General features: G+C 45.2%; 2 protein-coding genes across 3 annotated transcripts in view; one reads left to right on the forward strand and one right to left on the reverse strand.

Annotated features, from left to right (window-relative positions):
* The window catches only part of LOC116985514 (small nuclear ribonucleoprotein-associated protein B-like), a 65,307-nt gene that overhangs the window by 32,438 nt on the left and 14,956 nt on the right, over positions 1–17,913 (reverse strand). Inside the window, exon 2 of the mRNA XM_033040280.1 lies at positions 8,580–8,771. Within this exon, the coding sequence (XP_032896171.1) occupies positions 8,580–8,771 (192 nt within the window). The remainder of the gene's footprint in view (positions 1–8,579; positions 8,772–17,913) is intronic.
* The window catches only part of LOC116970062 (nucleotide-binding oligomerization domain-containing protein 1-like), an 87,279-nt gene continuing 77,902 nt past the window's right edge, over positions 8,537–17,913 (forward strand). For both annotated transcript variants that reach the window (XM_033016799.1, XM_033016812.1), the window contains exon 1: positions 8,537–8,782. The gene's annotated coding sequence lies outside the window, so the exon portion shown is untranslated. The remainder of the gene's footprint in view (positions 8,783–17,913) is intronic.

Consider the following 17,913-nt stretch of genomic DNA (forward strand, 5'->3'; position numbering starts at 1 on the left):
CGTAACGCTAATGGCAGGTACTCAGGAAACGCGGTAAGCTCGGGAAGACTCGTGAAGATTTTTTAACATGTTGAAAAATGTCCACGAGAGTCCCGAGTACGTACGAGCGGCTATTACTGTAATTTTCCGAGTTCGAATTGGGGGAAACTCGGGAGAACTCTTGAATTAGCTCGTACAGTGGGACAGCCCCATTAGGTTGCTGGTAATATAACTAGGAAAATGGACAGTGGATGTAGTGTACCAGGACTTTTAGAAAGCCTTTGATAAGGTCCCACATAAGAGATTAGTGGGCAAAATTAGAGTACACGGTACTGACATGGATAGAAAATTTGTTGGCAGACAGGAAACAAAGATCAGGGATTAACGGGTCCCTTTCAGAATGGTAGGCAGTGACTAGTGGGGTACCGCTAGGCTCGGTGCTGAGACCACAGCTATTTACAAAATACATTAATGATTTAGATGAACGAATTAAAAGTAACATTAGCAAATTTGCAGATGACACAAAGCTGGGTGGCAGTGTGAACTGTGAGGAGGATGCCATGGGGATGCAGGGTGGATAGGTTGGGTGAGTGGGCAGATGCATGGCAGATGCAGTTTAATGTGGATAAAGGTGAGGTTATCCACTTTGGCGGCAAGATCAGGAAGGCCGATTATTATCTGAATGGTGTCAAATTAGGAAAATGGGAAGTAGATTTAATTTCCCTGCATGCAAATTGCAGGGGATGTAGGTTGTTAAGAAAACAGGAGCAAATGAGGTCCATTAATGGTCTTTTAAAACACTACACTTTGGTCAACATTAGAGTTGCTGACAGGTATTAATTCATTATTTTTCCTGGAACTAGAATGACGGCGGTTTCCTTGGAGCAGATGGGGACAGAAGACTGCTGGAGTGTGATTATGAAGATGTCAGTGAAGACTGTTGCCAATTGCTTGGAGCACTATTTCAGAACCCATCCAGGCTTGCAACCTTCTAAAAAAATATCCTCTTGTAAAAGCAGGTCTGCCCCACATATTTTTCCAACTGGTGCTGAATTCCATGGGCATCATGAACACAGTACCATAATACCATATGACAAAGGAGTAGAATTTGGCCATTCAGCCCATCGAGTCTACTCTGCCATTCAATCATGGCCGATCTATTTTTCCCTCTCAGGCCCATTCTCCTGCATTCTCCCCGTAACTTTTGTCACCCTTGCCAATCATGAACCTAGTAAGGGCCCTAAAGCTTTGAACCAGCATCTTGTGTGCAACCTTATAGAAACAAAGAAAGTAGGTGCAGGAGGAGGCCATTCGGCCCTTCAAGCCAGCACCGCCATTCATTGTGATCATGGCTGATCGTCCCCTATCAATAACCCGTGCCTGCCTTCTCCCCATATCCCTTGACTCCACTAGCCCCTAGAGCTCTATCTAACTCTCTCTTAAATCCATCCAGTGATTTGGCCTCCACTGCCCTCTGTGGCAGGGAACTCCATAAATTCACAACTCTCTGGGTGAAAAAGTTTTTTCTCACAGTCTTAAATGACCTCCCCTTTATTCTAAGACTGTGGCCCCTGGCTCTGGACTCGCCCAACATTGGGAACATTTTTCCTGCATCTAGCTTGTCCAGTTCTTTTATAATTTTATATGTTTCTATAAGATCCCCCCCAGTGAATAGAAGTCTATTCTTTTCAATCTTTCCTCATATGACAGTCCCGCCATCCCAGGGATCAATCTCGTGAACCTACGCTGCACTGCCTCAATCACAAGGATGTCCTTCCTCAAATTAGGAGACCAAAACTGTACACAATATACGCCAGATGTGGTCCCACCAGAGCCCTGTACAACTGCAGAAGAACCTCTTTACTCCTATACTGAAATCCTCTTGTTATGAAGGCGAACATTCCATTAGCTTTCTTCACTGCCTGCTGTACCTGCACACCAACTTTCAGTGACTGGTGTACAAGGGCGCCCAGGTCTCGCTGCACCTCCCCCTTACCTAACCTATCAAGGGCCTTGATTGAATGTGCATGACAAGCTTGTTCACAGCTCCTTATAAACCAGATTTGCATCTTTTCCCGCATAGCTCAAGCCAAAATATAATTGATGAGATTTCATTTCAGATTTTGGATCCAGTCCACTTATCCTACATACAGGCACACACACACACACACACACACACTAGTAAACATTAAATGTATGGAAGTTATACACAAAACGCTGGAGTAACTCAACGGGTCTGGCAGCATCTCTGGAGTAAAGAAATGGGCGACGTTTCAGGTCTTAAATCTTTGTCACCTATTCCTTTTCTTCAGAAATGCCATCTGACCTGCTGAGTTATTCGAGCATTTTGTCTCTATCTTCGGTATAAACCAGCATCTGCAGTTCCTTCATGAGCATTAAATGTATCCTAAAGTCTCTGCAGCCAAATACAAAGTCCATAAGTCTCAATGAATAACTGAAGATGCACAAAATCTGAAAAAATAGAAAATAGACAGTAGACGATAGACAATAGGTGCAGGAGTAGGCCATTCGGCCCTTTGAGCCAGCACCGCCATTTAATGTGATCATCGCTGATCATCCCCAATCAGTACCCCGTTCCTGCCTTCTCCCCATACCCCCTGACTCAGCTATCTTTAAGAACCCTATCTAGCTCTCTCTTGAAAGCATCCAGAGAATCTGCCTCCACCGCCCTCTGAGGCAGAGAATTCCACAGACTCACCAGTCTATGTGAGAAAAAGTGTTTCCTCGTCTCCTTTCTAAATGGCTTACTCCTTATTCTTAAACTGTGGTCCCTGGTCCTGGACAACCCCAACATCAGGAACATGTTTCCTGCCTCTAGCGTTTCCAAACCATTAATAATCTTATGTGTTTCAATAAGATCCCCTCTCATCCTTCAAAACTGCAGAGTGTACAAGCCTAGCCGCTCCATTCTCTCAGCATATGACAGTCCCGCCATCCCGGGAATTAACCTTGTAAACAGGTTGTAAACAGTTGTACAGGGTATTGGTGAGACCACACCTGGAGTATTGTGTACAGTTTTGGTCTCCAAATCTGAGGAAAGACATTCTTGCTTTAGAGGGAGTACAGAGAAGGTTCACCAGACTGATTCCTGGGATGTCAAAACTTTCATATGAAGAAAGACTGGATAGACTCGGCTTGTACTCGCTAGAATTTAGAAGATTGAGGGGGGATCTTATAGAAACTTACAAAATTCTTAGGGGGTTGGACAGGCTAGATGCAGGAAGATTGTTCCCGATGTTGGGGAAGTCCAGAACAAGGGGTCACAGCTTAAGGGTAAAGGGGAAATCCTTTAGGACCGAGATGAGAAAAACATTTTTCACGCGGAGAGTGGTGACTCTCTGCCACAGAAGGTAGTTGAGGCCAATTTGGTGGCTATATTTAAGAGGGAGTTAGATGTGGCCCTTGTGGCTAAAGGGATCAGGGGGTATGGAGAGAAGGCAGGTACAGGATACTGAGTTGGATGATCAGCCATGATCATATTGAATGGCGGTGCAGGCTCTAAGGGCCGAATGGCCTCCTCCTGCACCTATTTTCTATGTTTCTAGGTTTCTAAACCTACACTGCACTCCCTCAATAGCAAGAATGTCTTTCCTGGATCCAGGAAATGCCCAAAGGGTCGGGCAACATCTGTGAAAAGGGAAACTGAATTACAAAACGCAAGATGAATACCCCTCATCAGAAAAGTGAAAGAGAAAAGAACGTTAGTTTCATGTTGCAGACAAGGTGGGGAATGGGTGGAAAGGAGAAAGGGAGGATTTGTGACGGGTGAAACCAGGGTTGCCGAGTGATACATTGCCGAGGCATTTTGTTCAAGGGGATATAAGGATAGTTAGGATGGTTAGAAATGATATTATAGAAAATACAATAAAATGTTGCAGGCGTGTGTAACATGACCAGCAGGACAGAACAGACGAACACTACGCCAATATCACTGATGGACGACTTGTAGCAGGTGATCAGCTCCCTTTACGGATAAAGATAATGAGTTACTTGATCTTGGAGAATTTAATATAGAGTTCAAATGGCCACAGAGTGCCCATGTGGAAAACAATGTGTTGTTCTTCAAGCTAACACTGGCTTCACTAGAACATCAGAGGAGGCTAGATATATTTAAGTAAGAGTGAAAGTGGAAGTGGGAGTGAGTTGGGGAATGAAAGTTGAAGGCAACAGGAGGCTGTATGCCACTCTTGCAAACTAAATGCCCGTGTTTTGCAGATAATCTAGGGTGACGGAGGAACTGAAGGAAATTCACATTAGTCAGGAAATGGCGCTGGGTAGACTGACAGGACTAAAGGCTGATAAATCCCCAGGGCCTCATGGTCTACATCACAGAGTACTCAAGGAAGTGGCTCTAGAAATTGAGAACGCATTGGTGATCATTTCCCAATGTTCTATAGATTCTGGATCAGTTCCTATGGATTTTGGGGTAGCTAATGTTTTCCTACTTTTCAAGAAAGGAGGAAGAGACAAAGTAGGGAATTATAGACCAGTTAGCCAGACAACGGTGGTGGGGAAGATGCTGGAGTCAATTATCAAAGATGTAATAGCAGCGCATTTGGTTAGTAGTAACAGGATCGGTCCGAGTCAGCATGGATTTACGAAGGGGAAATCATGCTTGAAAAATCTGGCATTTTATGAGGATGTAACAAGTAAAATGGACAAGGGAGAGCCAGTGGATGTAGTGTACCTGGACATTTAGAGTGCCTTTGATTAGGTCCCACACTGAAGATTAGTGGGCAAAATTAGAGCACATGGTATTGTGGGTAGGGTATTGACATGGATAGAAAATTGGTTGGCAGACAGGAAACAAAGAGTAGGGATTAACGGGTCCCTTTCAGATTGACAGGCAGTGACTAGTGGGGTGCCGCAAGGCTCGGTGCTGGGACCGCAGCTATTTACAATATGCATTAATGATTAAGATAAAGGAATTAAAATTAACATTAGCATATTTGCAGATGACACAAAGCTGGGTGGCAGTGTGAACTGTGAAGAGGATGCTATGAGGATGCTGGGTGACTTGGACAGGTTGGGTGAGTGGGTAGATGCATGGCAGATGCAGTATAATGTGGATAAATGTGAGGTTATCCACTTTTGTGGCAAGAACGGGAAGGCAGATTATTATCTGAATGGTATCAGGTTAGGGAAAAGGTAAGTACAACAAGACCTGTGTTTCCTAGTAAAAAAGTACAACATGGAGTGAAGAAAGCTAATGGCATGTTGGCCTTCATAACGAGAGGGGTTGAGTATAGGAGCAAAGAGGTCCTTCTGCAGTTAACAGGGCCCTGGTGAGACCACACCCGGAGTATTGTGTGCAGTTTTGGCCTCCTAATTTGAGGAAGGACATTCTTGCTATTGAGGGAGTGCAGCGTAGGTTCACAAGGTTAATTTCCGGGATGGCGGGAGTGTCATATGAATAAAGAATGGAGAAGGGTTTCAGCCCGAAACGTCGCCTATTTCCTTCGCTCCATAGATGCTGCTGCACCCGCTGAGTTTCCCCAGCAATTTTGTGTACCTTAAAGAATGGAGCGGCTGGGCTTGTACTCACTGGAATTTAGGATGAGGGGGGATCTTATAGAAACATAAAATTATCAAGGGATTGGACACGCTAGATTCAGGAAACATGTTCCCGATGTTGGGGGAGTCCAAAACCAGGGGCCACAGTTTAATAATAAGGGGTAGACCAATTAGAACTGAGATGAGGAACAACTTTTTTTCACAGATAGTTGTGAAATTGTGGAATTCTCTGTTAAATAGAGCTCTTAGATCTGAATAGCTAGTTTCCACTAGTGGAATCAATGGATATGGGGAGAAGGCAGGAACGGGGGGTTCTGATTGTGGATGATCAGCCATGATCATATTAAATGGCAGTGCTGGTTCAAAGGGCCGAATGGCCTACTCCTGCATCTATTGTCTATGTATCTCTGTAACACTCACCCAATCTGTGTTTTGTTTCTCCAAAGCAGAGGAGACCTAAATGTGAACATTGAATGCAGTAAATGGGCGCTCAAAACATTTTCTTTTGCTAATTATCCAGCTCTTCTGGCCATTGGTTTGCCAATATCAAACTTTTCCTGACTGTTAAGTCAGGGAATGTGGCAACATAATTTACTACAGCCATTTGCCTGAGCCTCCTGAATCTCCGAGTGTCCTTCACGGATAACCTACCACGACCCAAGGCTGACCTTAAATGCGGAATCCAGTTATTTTTGATCGGGGAAAGTCTGCTCAAATTCAAAGGTACACAAAAATGCTGGAAAAACTCAGCGGGTGCAGCAGCATCTATGGAGCAAAGGAAATAGGCAATGTTTCGGGCCGAAACCCTTCTCAAATTCAAGTTGGATGCAAAGTTTGCTCCCTGGGATTATGTTTTTTTTTTCTACCATCCACACATTGAAAAGACATTATCTAACCATTATTGTTGAGGCATAAGAGACCACAGATGCTGTGTAATACTGAGCAAGACTCAAGTGCTAGAGTTATTTAGTGGCAGTCTCCATAGAGGGAATGGACAGACAGCCTGATGAAGGGTCTCGACCCGAAACATCACCCATTCCTTCTCTCCAGAGATGCTGCCTGTCCCGCTGAGTTACTCCAGCATTTTGTGTCTGCCGACTGAGAATGGATGCAGACTGGGCAATTGTTTCACTGAATACCTATGTCAGTCGACCTTGGCTTACTTGATCTACCGGTTACCAAATATTTTAACTCCTTTTCATTCCCATACTGATCTTTCTGTCCTGGGCCTCCTCCATTGTCAGAGTGAGACCACACGCAAATTGGAGGAACAGCACCACATATTTCGCTTGGGCAACTTACAACCCAGCGGTATGAATGTTGATTTCTCCAATTTTAAGTCAAGTCAAGAGCGTTTATTGTCACAAAAATGCTGGAGAAACTCAGCGGGTGCAGCAGCATCTATGGAGCGAAGGGAAATAGGCAAGGTTTCGGGCCGAAACCCTTCTTTAGACGATTTTCCAGCATCTGCCGTTCCTTCTTAAACAAAGAGTTTATTGACATGTGTCCCAGATAGGACAATGAAATTCCTGCTTGCTGCAGCACAACAGAATATTGTAAGCATAAATACAGAACAGTTCAGTTCAATATACACATAAATAAACAGACAAAGTGCAATAGGCTGTTACAGTTCAGAGTCTGTTCGGTGGCGAGTTTAATAGCCTGATGGCTGTGGGGAAGCAGCTGTTCCTGAACCTGGATGTAACAGATCTCAGGCTCCTGTACCTTCTGCCCGATGGTAGCGGGGAGATGAGTGCGTGGCCAGGATGGCGTGGGTCCTTGATGACGTTGGCTGCCTTTTTGAGGCAGCGACTGTGATAGATCCCTTCGATTGTAGGGAGGTCAGAGCCGATGATGGACTGGGCAGTGGTTACAACTTTCTGTATCCTTTTCTGCTCCTGGACCCTCAGGTTGCCGAACCAAGCCACGATGCTCTCTACTGTGCACCTGTAGGTCTAATTTGAAATAACCCTTGCATTCCCTCTCTTTCTGCTCGTCCCCCACGCTAGTCCTGCCTGTACCACTGTTGGGATCCATACATCTCTTTGTTATCATCTCTTCCACAGCCAACAATGGACCATTGTGGGCTCCACCTTTCCTTGGTCATCAATGCTGACTCTGGTTTGCTCTGAACCTTTTCATACCTCCAGTATCCCTCTCCCCTGGCTCTCAGTCTGAAGAAGGGTTTTTACCGGAAACATCACCCATTCCTATTTTCCAGAGATGCTGCCAAACCCGCTGCGTTACTATTGATTTGGGCCAGGACTCTTCTTCTGACTGATGGAAAAAGGTCCTGACCAGATTTGTCACCTGCCCATTCCCTCTACAGTTGCTGCCTTCATTAGCGTGGGTGCCAGGGGTTATGTGGAAGAGGCATGAGAATGGGGTTGGGAGGGATAGATAGATCAGACATGATTGAATGTCGAGTAGAATGGCCTCATTCTGCTCCTATCACTTATGAACTATGAATTTGACCCGCTGAGTCATCCAGCTCTGCATTATTGCCGAAGTGTATTGTGTACAAGAAGGAACTGCGGATGCTGGTTTAAACCGAAGACGTTTATTCGACCTGAAGAAGGGTCTCGACCCGAAACGTCACCCACTCCTTCTCTCCAGAGATGAGTTTACTCCAGCATACTGTGTCTATTTGTTGGTACAAATCGTTTTCCCCTTTTCTTCCATTATAACCGCAAATGCTTCATCGTATATTGCGGTGTCCTAATAAATAAATAAAATGTGCCAGATAGTCTTTAGTTGTGGTGCTGTTAATGTATTTACAGCAAGGATGCATTTTTGATCCATTCAAGTTTTCCTGCGTGTTGTGGTGTCAGTAATAACAGTGGCTTTCACACTAGGGTGGGCATGTATGCGGAGTGGTAAACACAAGACCATGATATCCACAGTAGGAGGGAGAAGGAAGGAAGGAAGGAAGGAAGGGGAATTCCCAAGGAAAGACAGAGTGGATAAATGAGTGGAAGGCACCGCTCGACGTGGGGCGCTGTTGGCTGTGTTTTCCAGACACTAGAGTATTTTCTGTAGAGGTGGCAGCTAGCTGCTCGTTTTGCCCGCAGCTGCCAGAGGCTCAGTCGCTCCGGACCCGAGTTTGACCGCGGCCCCGGTGAAGCTGCGAGACCCAGACTCCGGCCCCTGTCACCCACCGACCCTGAATCGTCGCAGGGGGACCTTGCTTCACTTTGCCGGCTGAGAACACGACTTGAGGGGCGAGAGCAGCCCGCTGTGGGCTGGGCTGGGCTGGGCTGCACAAACGGTAAGGGGGCAGAGCAGAGAGCGGAGGAAGCGCGTTGAGTTTGAGTTGCGTTTATTGATACAGTGAGTGTACAGTGGAAACCTCGGCCCACCCAGTCCACGCCAGCTCTACCCATCCATGCCATCCCACTTTCTCATCCACTCCCTACACACTAGGGGCTATTTTACATCAGGGGGTCTTTGGGATTCGGAAGAAAAGTGGAGCACCCGGAGGAAACCCACACAGTAGCAAGGAGAACGTGGAAACTTCACACCGACAGCAACCCGTGGTCAGGATCGAACCTGGATGTTTGGCGCAGCTCTACCAGTTGCACCACTATCTATGCTGCCCTTCTCGAGAGATATGGGGGGGAGAGAGAGAGAGAAGGGATGCTGTCAGTGTGTATGCCCAAAGTCAGGGATGGGGGTACCCCTGCCCGGGTGAGTGGGAGTGGTGGGCAGAGGAACTGTACCTGGGTGCAGGGTAAGGAATGGTTTGCGTATGCCCATGAGATGTGGGTGTGTGTGTGTGTTGGGCGAGCAGGGGTCGGGTGTATGCGCTGGAGGGAAGGGTGTATATGCGTGCTGGGAGGGGTTGGGGGACTTGAGGGAGGGTGGTGGTTCAAGTCGTGTGCCCGTGACAGTAGGGAATGAGGGCATGTGGTCATTGAGGGGCTGGTGGTGAGGGGGGGGAAGAACGTATGAGCTGATGGGTCAGGTGTGGGGTCAATAGCTTGTGCCCAGGGTGTGGATGTGGCCTCACCCCAGCCCGGAGTCGTGGACTGTGGAGTCATAGACAACAGACAATAGGTGCAGGAGTAGGCCATTTGGCCCTTCGAGCCAGCACCGCCATTCAATGTGATCAAGGCTGATCATCCCCAATCAGTCTCTCCTGTTTCAGCTTAAGCCTGCATCTTCTATTTTTGTAATCCTTAACTGGGGAAGTTCACGCCATCCGTGTCCATGTCATGATCTTGTACACCTCACCAAGGTCACAATTTGTCCATGTGTTTGCCAAATATAAAAGTCCTAGCCTTTCCCTATAACTCAAGCCCACAAGTTCAGGCAGCATTCTGGTGTATCTTTTCCACATCATTACCAACTTAATGACAGTTAGACAGGTACATAGATAGATAAGACAGGTTTAGAGAGATATGGCCAAACGCAAGCAGGTGGGACTAGTGTAGCTGGGACACGTTGGCCGGTGTGGGCAAGTTGGGCTGGAGATGCTGTATGACTCTACGACATTCTTACTTTTTCTGGGCGGCCAGAACTGTACACAGTATTCCTCCATTTGCTGTTTTACTAACAATTTATAGAGCTGCATCATGTTGTTTCAACTTCTGTACTCGGCAGCCTTCTCAATGAAGGCAAATCTGCCAAATGTTTTCTTCACCACCCTTGTTGCCTTACTTACTAGTTTTAGCTAATTGTGCATTTGTATTCATAGATCTCCCTGCTCCACAACACCTTCAAGGCCTCCACCATTTACTGTGCAAGTCCTGCCCTGGTTTAACATACCAAAGTGCAAAACCTCATACTTGTCAGAATTATATTTCATCTGCCATTCTTTGGCCCATCTTGCCAGCTAATCTAGATGGTGCTGTAAACTTGGATATCCTTCCACGCTGAAGATAGACACAAATTGTTGGAGTAACTCAGCGGGTCAGGCAGCATCTCTGGAGAAAAGGAATAGGTGATGTTTCAGGTCAAGACTCTTCTTCAGACTGAGAATCAGGGAAAGGGAAACGAAAGATATAGAAGGTAAATAGAACGAATGAATGAAAGATATGCAAAAAGCAACAGAAAGGTGGAGCCCACAATGGTGCATTGTTGGCCATGGGGTAGGTGATAACGAGTTATACAGACAGGGTAACTCAACAGGCCAATAGTGAAACTAGTATGACAACTAGGGTGGGGGAAGGATGGAGAGATAGGGGATATAAGGGTTATTTGAAGTTAGAGAAATCTATATTCATACCGCTGGGTTGTAAGTTGCCCAAGCGAAATATGAGGTGCTGTTCCTCCAATTTGCGTTTGGCCTCACTTCGACAATGGAGAAAGCCCAGGACAGAACCCTAGCCACCCTCTCACCAGGCACTTTCCCTGCAGCCGCAGAAGGTGCAGCACCTGTCCCTAGACCTCCCCCCTTGACTCTGTCCAGGGACCCCAACAGTCCTTTCAGGCGAGGCACAGGTTCACATGGGGCCTTTCCAAACTTAATAATTTCTATTCTTTGGGAAACCTAGTTCCTTGTATCCACAAGTTTTTTTTTTGCTTTCTCCCCTTGGTATGGTGGCTACTACAAAGCTTCATGGGGGGGGTATTGATGTAGGAATTGTTTGGTGATGATTAGAATTATAACCATATAACCATATAACAATTACAGCACGGAAACAGGCCATCTCGGCCCTTCTAGTCCGTGCCGAACACTTACTCTCACCTAGTCCCATCTACCTGCACTCAGACCATAAACCTCCATTCCTTTCCCATCCATATACCTATCCAATTTATTTTTAAATGATAAAATCGAACCTGCCTCCACCACTTCCACTGAAAGCTCATTCCACACAGCTACCACTCTCTGAGTAAAGAAGTTCCCCCTCATGTTACCCCTAAACTTTTGTCCCTTAATTCTCAAATCATGTCCCCTTGTTTGAATCTTCCCTACTCTCAATGGAAAAAGCTTATCCACGTCAACTCTGTCTATCCCTCTCATCATTTTAAAGACTATCAAGTCCCCCCTTAACCTTCTGCCCTCCAAAGAATAAAGACCTATCTTGTTCAACCTTTCTCTGTAACTTAGGTGCTGAAACCCAGGCAACATTCTAGTAAATCTCCTCTGTACTCTCTCTATTTTGTTGACATCTTTCCTATAATTTGGCACCAGAATTATGAGGCAGGCTTGTTGTGCTGGTAGGGTATTTTCCTACATATCAGTTCCTAATGTTAATTAATTAATGGTGAAAATATTGTGGGGATCTCCTGAAGACATTGGAGCAACTTTAAGGCTGTGCGTTCTTTATTGGCACTCCTCACAACATATAAATGTAAAGCAGAATTATTCAGCTACATTTTGTTTAAGAAAGAACTGCAGTTGCTGGGAAAATTGAAGGTAGACAAAACTACTGGAGAAACTCAGCGGGTTGTTCAGCTACATCATATGCTTTAGTGCAAGTAGATTCACAATCTCTCCAACATCCCTTCTTTGACAATGAGAATTTATCAATGACTGGACTTGGAGCTGGATTATATAATAGAATGTTTTTGGGTCATATTATCATATAGCAATTATCTAATCAACTTAAAGCTACCAGAAACATAAAAGTAATTTTTGGTGACATTCAAAACCATAAAGTTCCTCCTCTTTGTTCCTTCAACAAAGATAATCTGTTCCACATCTTTTAATTTCGCTTTTTTTACGCAGAATGGTAAAGGGAAAATGCAAAAAAAACCAACAGATGGTGATTAGTCCACACCTAACTATTGTGCAAACATAAACTGAGAGGCAGGACATATTTCGATCACAGGATCCTTAATGACTTGTGTAGGAAGGAACTGCAGATGCTGGTTTAAACCGAAGATAGACATAAAAAGCTGGAGTAACTCAGCGGGTCACGCAGCATCTTTGGAGAAAAGGAATAACCATATAACCATATAACAATTACAGCACGGAAACAGGCCATCTCGACCATTCTAGTCCGTGCCGAACACGTATTCTCCCCTAGTCCCATATACCTGCGCTTAGACCATAACCCTCCATTCCTTTCCCATCCATATGGGTGACGTTTCTCCAGAGATGCTGTCTGGCCCGCTGAGTTACTCCAGCTTTTTGTGTCTACCGTCAATGACTTGATGTTATACCATTTACTGGTTAATAATGTTATCAATTGAGCTTTCCACCCAGACTGCATTCTTTTCTTTGAGTCTGTTCCAACAGATTTGGTGAGGGGTCAACATTCACGGGCCATTTGGACGCTATTGAATGCTACTCACTTGCGATGGTGGGTGAAATAGAGGTCAAAGATACTTGCGCTTTTTGAAGAACAAGCGAGTTGCCCTCTGTATTTTGTCCAATATTTATCCTGGCTCTGCTGAAACAAATCATTTGATTCTTATCAGATGTTTGTGGTTACTTGTGAGTTCTTGCTGTTTTAGCTGCTTTAGTTGGCATGTTTACAGGTGACTGAATGGGTCTGGCAGGAAAGAGTGCAATCAATCAATCAAAACTTTATTGTCATTCAGAAATACATCGATTATATGCAATTCTGAACGAAACTTCGTTGCATCTGGCTCCCCGTGCAACACAAAATAACAGAAGGATGAAATGGATGAAATGGATAAAAAGATAAAATGGATAAAAAGATAAAATAGATAATGGTGGTGGCACGTTACATGGCATTCAAGAGTCTGATGGCTCGGAGAAAGAAGCTCTTGCAAAACCTGGCCGTTCTGCTCCTAAGACCCCTGTCCCACTTAGGAAACCTGAACGGAAACCTCTGGAGACTTTGCGCCCCACCCAAGGTTTCCGTGCGGTTCCCAGAGGTTGCAGGTGTTTGCCGGAGGTTGCAGGTAGTGGAAGCAGGTAGTGAGACTGACAAAAACCTCCGGGAACCTCCGGGAACTGCACAGAAACCTTCGGAGGGGCACAAAGTCTCCAAAGGTTTCCGTTCAGGTTTCCTAAGTGGGACAGGGGCATTATACAACAATATCTTTTGCCCAAGGGCAGCAGAGTGAACAGTCCATGATGGAGATGTGTGGGGTCCTTTATAATACTGTTGGCCTTAGACAAGCAACGTTTGCTTGCAATGTCTCCGATTGAGGGGAGAGAAGTCCCGATTATTTTTTCAGACATCCTCACCACTCTCTGCACGGACTTCCAGTCGGAGGCTTTACAGTCCCCAAACCAGACAGAGATGCAGCTGGTCAGAATACTCTCTATGGTGCCCCTGTAGAAAGTGGTGAGGACAGGATGGGGGAGGTGAGCTCTTCTCATTCGGCGCAGAAAGTGCAAACGCTGCTGTGCTCTCTTAACTAGTGATGCAATGTTTTGTGACCAGGTCAGACTTTTTTTTTTTTTGTATTGTATTTTAATGACCACACAGCCAGGCTGGTGGAATTTGTTATCAGTACAGGTTCCAACATTTCATCAAACATTAAACTTGTAACATAGATATACATACAAACAGACACATTTCAAAATACATAAGGGCCATGCTTATTTCGTATTTCCTCACCGTACAGAGTTTAAAAAGTTAATTGCAGTGGGAATGAAACTGTTTTTGAAGCGGTTTGTTTTGGAGGCAATTGACCTGTAACGCCTCCCAGAGGGCAGTAGCTGAAAGGCATAGTGTGCAGGGTGAGAGGGGTCAGAGATGATCTTGCGGGCTTTGTGAAGTGTCCGTTTGTGGTAAAGTGATTCAAGGGATGGTAGGGGTAAGCCAATAATTGTGGATGCTCTGTTTATGATGCGCTGTAATTTCTTCCGGGAGAGTGAGTCGAGACTGCCGAACCAGACTGTGATGGATGAAGTGAGGATGCTTTCGATGATGGCTGTATAGAAGCGGAGCATGAGATGAGACCTTACTCTGAACTTCCTTAGCTGTCGGAGATGGAAAAGTCTTTGCTGGGCTTTTCCATAGATGTGGTCTGCGTTTGTCCTCCATTTGAGGTTGTTGCTGATGTGGGTTCCAAGGAGTTTGAATGTGTCAGTGATGGAGATGGATTCACCTTTAATGAGCACAGGAGTTTTGGGGGATGGCTGGCGTCTTGGGTCGATGATGAGTTCGTTTGTTTTTGATAAGTTGAGTAAGAGATCATGGTCTGTGCACCAGGTCACTGCTTGGTTGACCTGTGCACGGTATTCAGTTTCTTGGTTGTTGGTGATGAATCCTATGATGGTTGAGTCGTCCGCGTACTTGTACAGGTTGACAGAGCTGTGGTGGGATGTGAGCTGGTTTGTGTAAAGGGAGAATAGCCACGGTGAGAGAACACAGCCTTGGGGTGTGCCTGTACCGAGAAACAGAGGGGAGGATGTATTATTGTTGATCCTCACCCTCTGTTTCCTGTTCCAGAGAAAGCTGTGAATCCAGTAACAGATGCATGGGTCAATGTTCATGTCCAGTAATTTATTGAACAGTATGGCCGGGTTTATTGTATTGAATGCCGAGCTGAAATCCATGAACAGGATGCGGGCATATGTGTTTGCGGACTCCAGGTGGTTCAGAATGTGATGAGTTGCTAAGTTGACGGTGTCCTCAACTGACCTGTTGGCTCTGTATGCAAATTGGTATGGGTTCATGAGTGGGGTGGTAACAGTTTTCAGGTGATTGAGTATGATGCGCTCAAATGATTTCATGACTGCCGATGTCAAGGCAATGGGTCTGTAGTCATTGAGGCTGGAGATGGTCTTGGTCTTGGGAACCGGGATGATAATAGATTCTTTGAAGCAGTTGGGTACTGAGCTTTGACAGAGGGAGGTGTTGAAGATGTTGGTAAAAACCCCAGCCAGTTCCGCAGCGCAGTGGAGAAACTGGCTGTTAGTAATCGGCACCCCCAGGAACTTAGTGGCACTGACCAACTCCACATTGATGTCATTAATGTGTAGTGGTGTGTGACTGTGCCGGTCTCTCCTGAAGTCAACGATGACCTCCTTTGTTTTGTCAACATTCAGGATCAGATTGTTCGTGTTGCACCACTCCACCAGTTGTTTCACCTCCTCCCTGTAAGCCAGTTCATTGTCATCCCGGATTAGGCCCACCACTGTTGTGTCATCTGCGTACTTCATGATGTGGTTTGTACTAAACCTGGCACAACAGTCATGGGTCATCAGGGTAAACAACAGTGGACTCAGGACGCAGCCCTGAGGGGAACCGGTGCTCAGAGAGATGATGTTAGAGGTGTTGTTTCCAACCTGCACTGACTGGGGTCTGTCAGTGAGGAAGTCCAGTAGCCAGTTACACAGGGGGGTGCTGAGGCCCAATGGACCCAATTTGCTTACCAGGTGCTGAGGGATGATTGTATTGAACGCTGAACTAAAGTCCACGAACAGCATTCGCACATTCACTTTGGGATATATTTGAGTCTGAGGAAGGGTCTCGACCCGAAACGTCGCTGAGTTTCTCCAGCATTTTTATCTAAGTGAGATATATTTGGTATTGTGAAAGGTTTTGATCCATGATGACTGACTTACAGTTTCTGAAGCTACTGTCATGTATAGCTATATCAGTAAGGTATTAAGAGTTAAACACAAGGTAAACTCATGTGTTGGACAGGGTCTTTAGTGACAAATTCGATTTTTACGTCTAAAATCCTTCAAGCTTAGACCACCTCATAAAGTTTTTATTTCAATTTGTACTCTCAACTTCAAGTTCAAGTGAGTTTATTGTCATGTGTCCCTGTATAGGACAATGAAATTCTTGCTTTGCTTAAGCACACAGAAAATAGTAGGCACTTACTACTTCAGCATTTTCTGTATCATTTCATAACCCCAGATTGAAAGAAAACAATAGACATGCACACGACAATATTATCTATTGTAGAACTCATCTATTGTAATGTGTCACAATGGTGCAGCAGCAGAGTTGCTGCCTTGCGGTGCCTGAGACCTGGGTTCGATCCTGGCGACGGCTGCCGTCTGTCTGGAGTTTGCACATTCTCCCCGTGACTGTGTGTGTTTTCTCCGGGTGCCTCGATTTCATCTCACATTCAAAAGACATGCAGGGTTGTAGGTTAATTGGCTTCTATAAATTGTCCATAGTGTGTCGGATAGAACAAGTGTACGGGTGATTACTGGTTGGCGTGGACACCGTAGGTTGAAGGGCCTGTTTCCATCCTGTAACTCTAAATTAAACTTGAGAAAAACACATTTACAAGCAACCATTCGATGCATGATTAAAAGTCAATAGCTTTTTTATTGGAATGAGTTTGATTGTTAAAAGTTAACTAAATCAATGACTAATAGAAAATACAGGTCGTCAAGACTTTATGCGTCTATTGCATGAAGAAATTAAAGAGGAAATACACTCGCTGTAAAGGAAGTATCATATTGCTTTATCGTGTGGGTGGAACAGGCTTTGCTGATTCAAATAGTTTGCCAATAGTGTCACAGAGGGATACATAGACATGGAAATAGTTTATTATTATTTTGCAAGCAATAGCATTCTTCACATTTTCTACACATCTAAACCAGAATTTTATGCTAGATGTACTGAAATTATTTTCCCCTCACAAAGTTGACTCTAGGCTAGGATTCTATTCCTTGGAGTGCAGGAGGATGTGGGGTGATCTTCTAGACATGTACTGTTTAAATTCATGAGAGGAATAGATTGGGGAGAGGCACAGAGTCTCTTGCCCAGAGTAGGCGAATCAAGAGCCAGAGGACATAGGTTTAAGGTGAAGGGGGAAAGATTTAATAGGAACCTGAGGCATAACTTTTTCACACAAAGGGCGGTGTGTGAATGGAACGAGCTGCCGGTTGAGGTAGTTGAGGCAGGTACTATTGGAAAGTTTAATAAACCTGTAGACAGGAACATGGGTAGGACAGTTTTAGAGGGAAATGGGCCAAACCCAGGCAGGTGGGACGAGTGTAGATGGAACATGTTGGCCGGTATAGGCTAGTAGGCACCGAAGGGCCTGTTTCTATTACTCGAAGGGTCGCGGTGCTGGCTCGAAGGGCCGAATGGCCTCCTCCTGCACCTATTTTCTATGACTCTAAAGCAAATGATGGTGGAAAGCTTTTGAGCCATCAGGCTAAGAAACAAAACCACCTCAATAAATAGACTAATGAAAGGTCGAGGAGAAGTAAGCCAGTCAGAAAAGATGATGCATGCATCGTGACTAGGTTCCCATATCCATCAGATACCTTTACCGTTAAAATGTATCAAAAAATGTATACAACTAGGTCAGATTTACAACAATCTAGCAAAAAACCTTTTGCCCAGCAAACCAGGTATTCCTTAGCTTCACATATTGTTGTCTCTTTCCATCCCACCTCCCCCCCCAAGCCCACATCTGCCATCAGAGTGAAACAAATCTATGAAGGTCCTGTTAATGTTACAGGCCGCCATATGTGTCCTGAGGTGTGTGCACCATTTAATGTTCAAATCCAGCTGGGGCATCTAGGAATGGAAAACAATGGCTGATTTTGCAGGT

The sequence above is a fragment of the Amblyraja radiata genome, chromosome 2, assembly GCF_010909765.2.
Source record: "Amblyraja radiata isolate CabotCenter1 chromosome 2, sAmbRad1.1.pri, whole genome shotgun sequence".
NCBI classification, from domain to species: Eukaryota; Metazoa; Chordata; class Chondrichthyes; order Rajiformes; family Rajidae; genus Amblyraja; species Amblyraja radiata.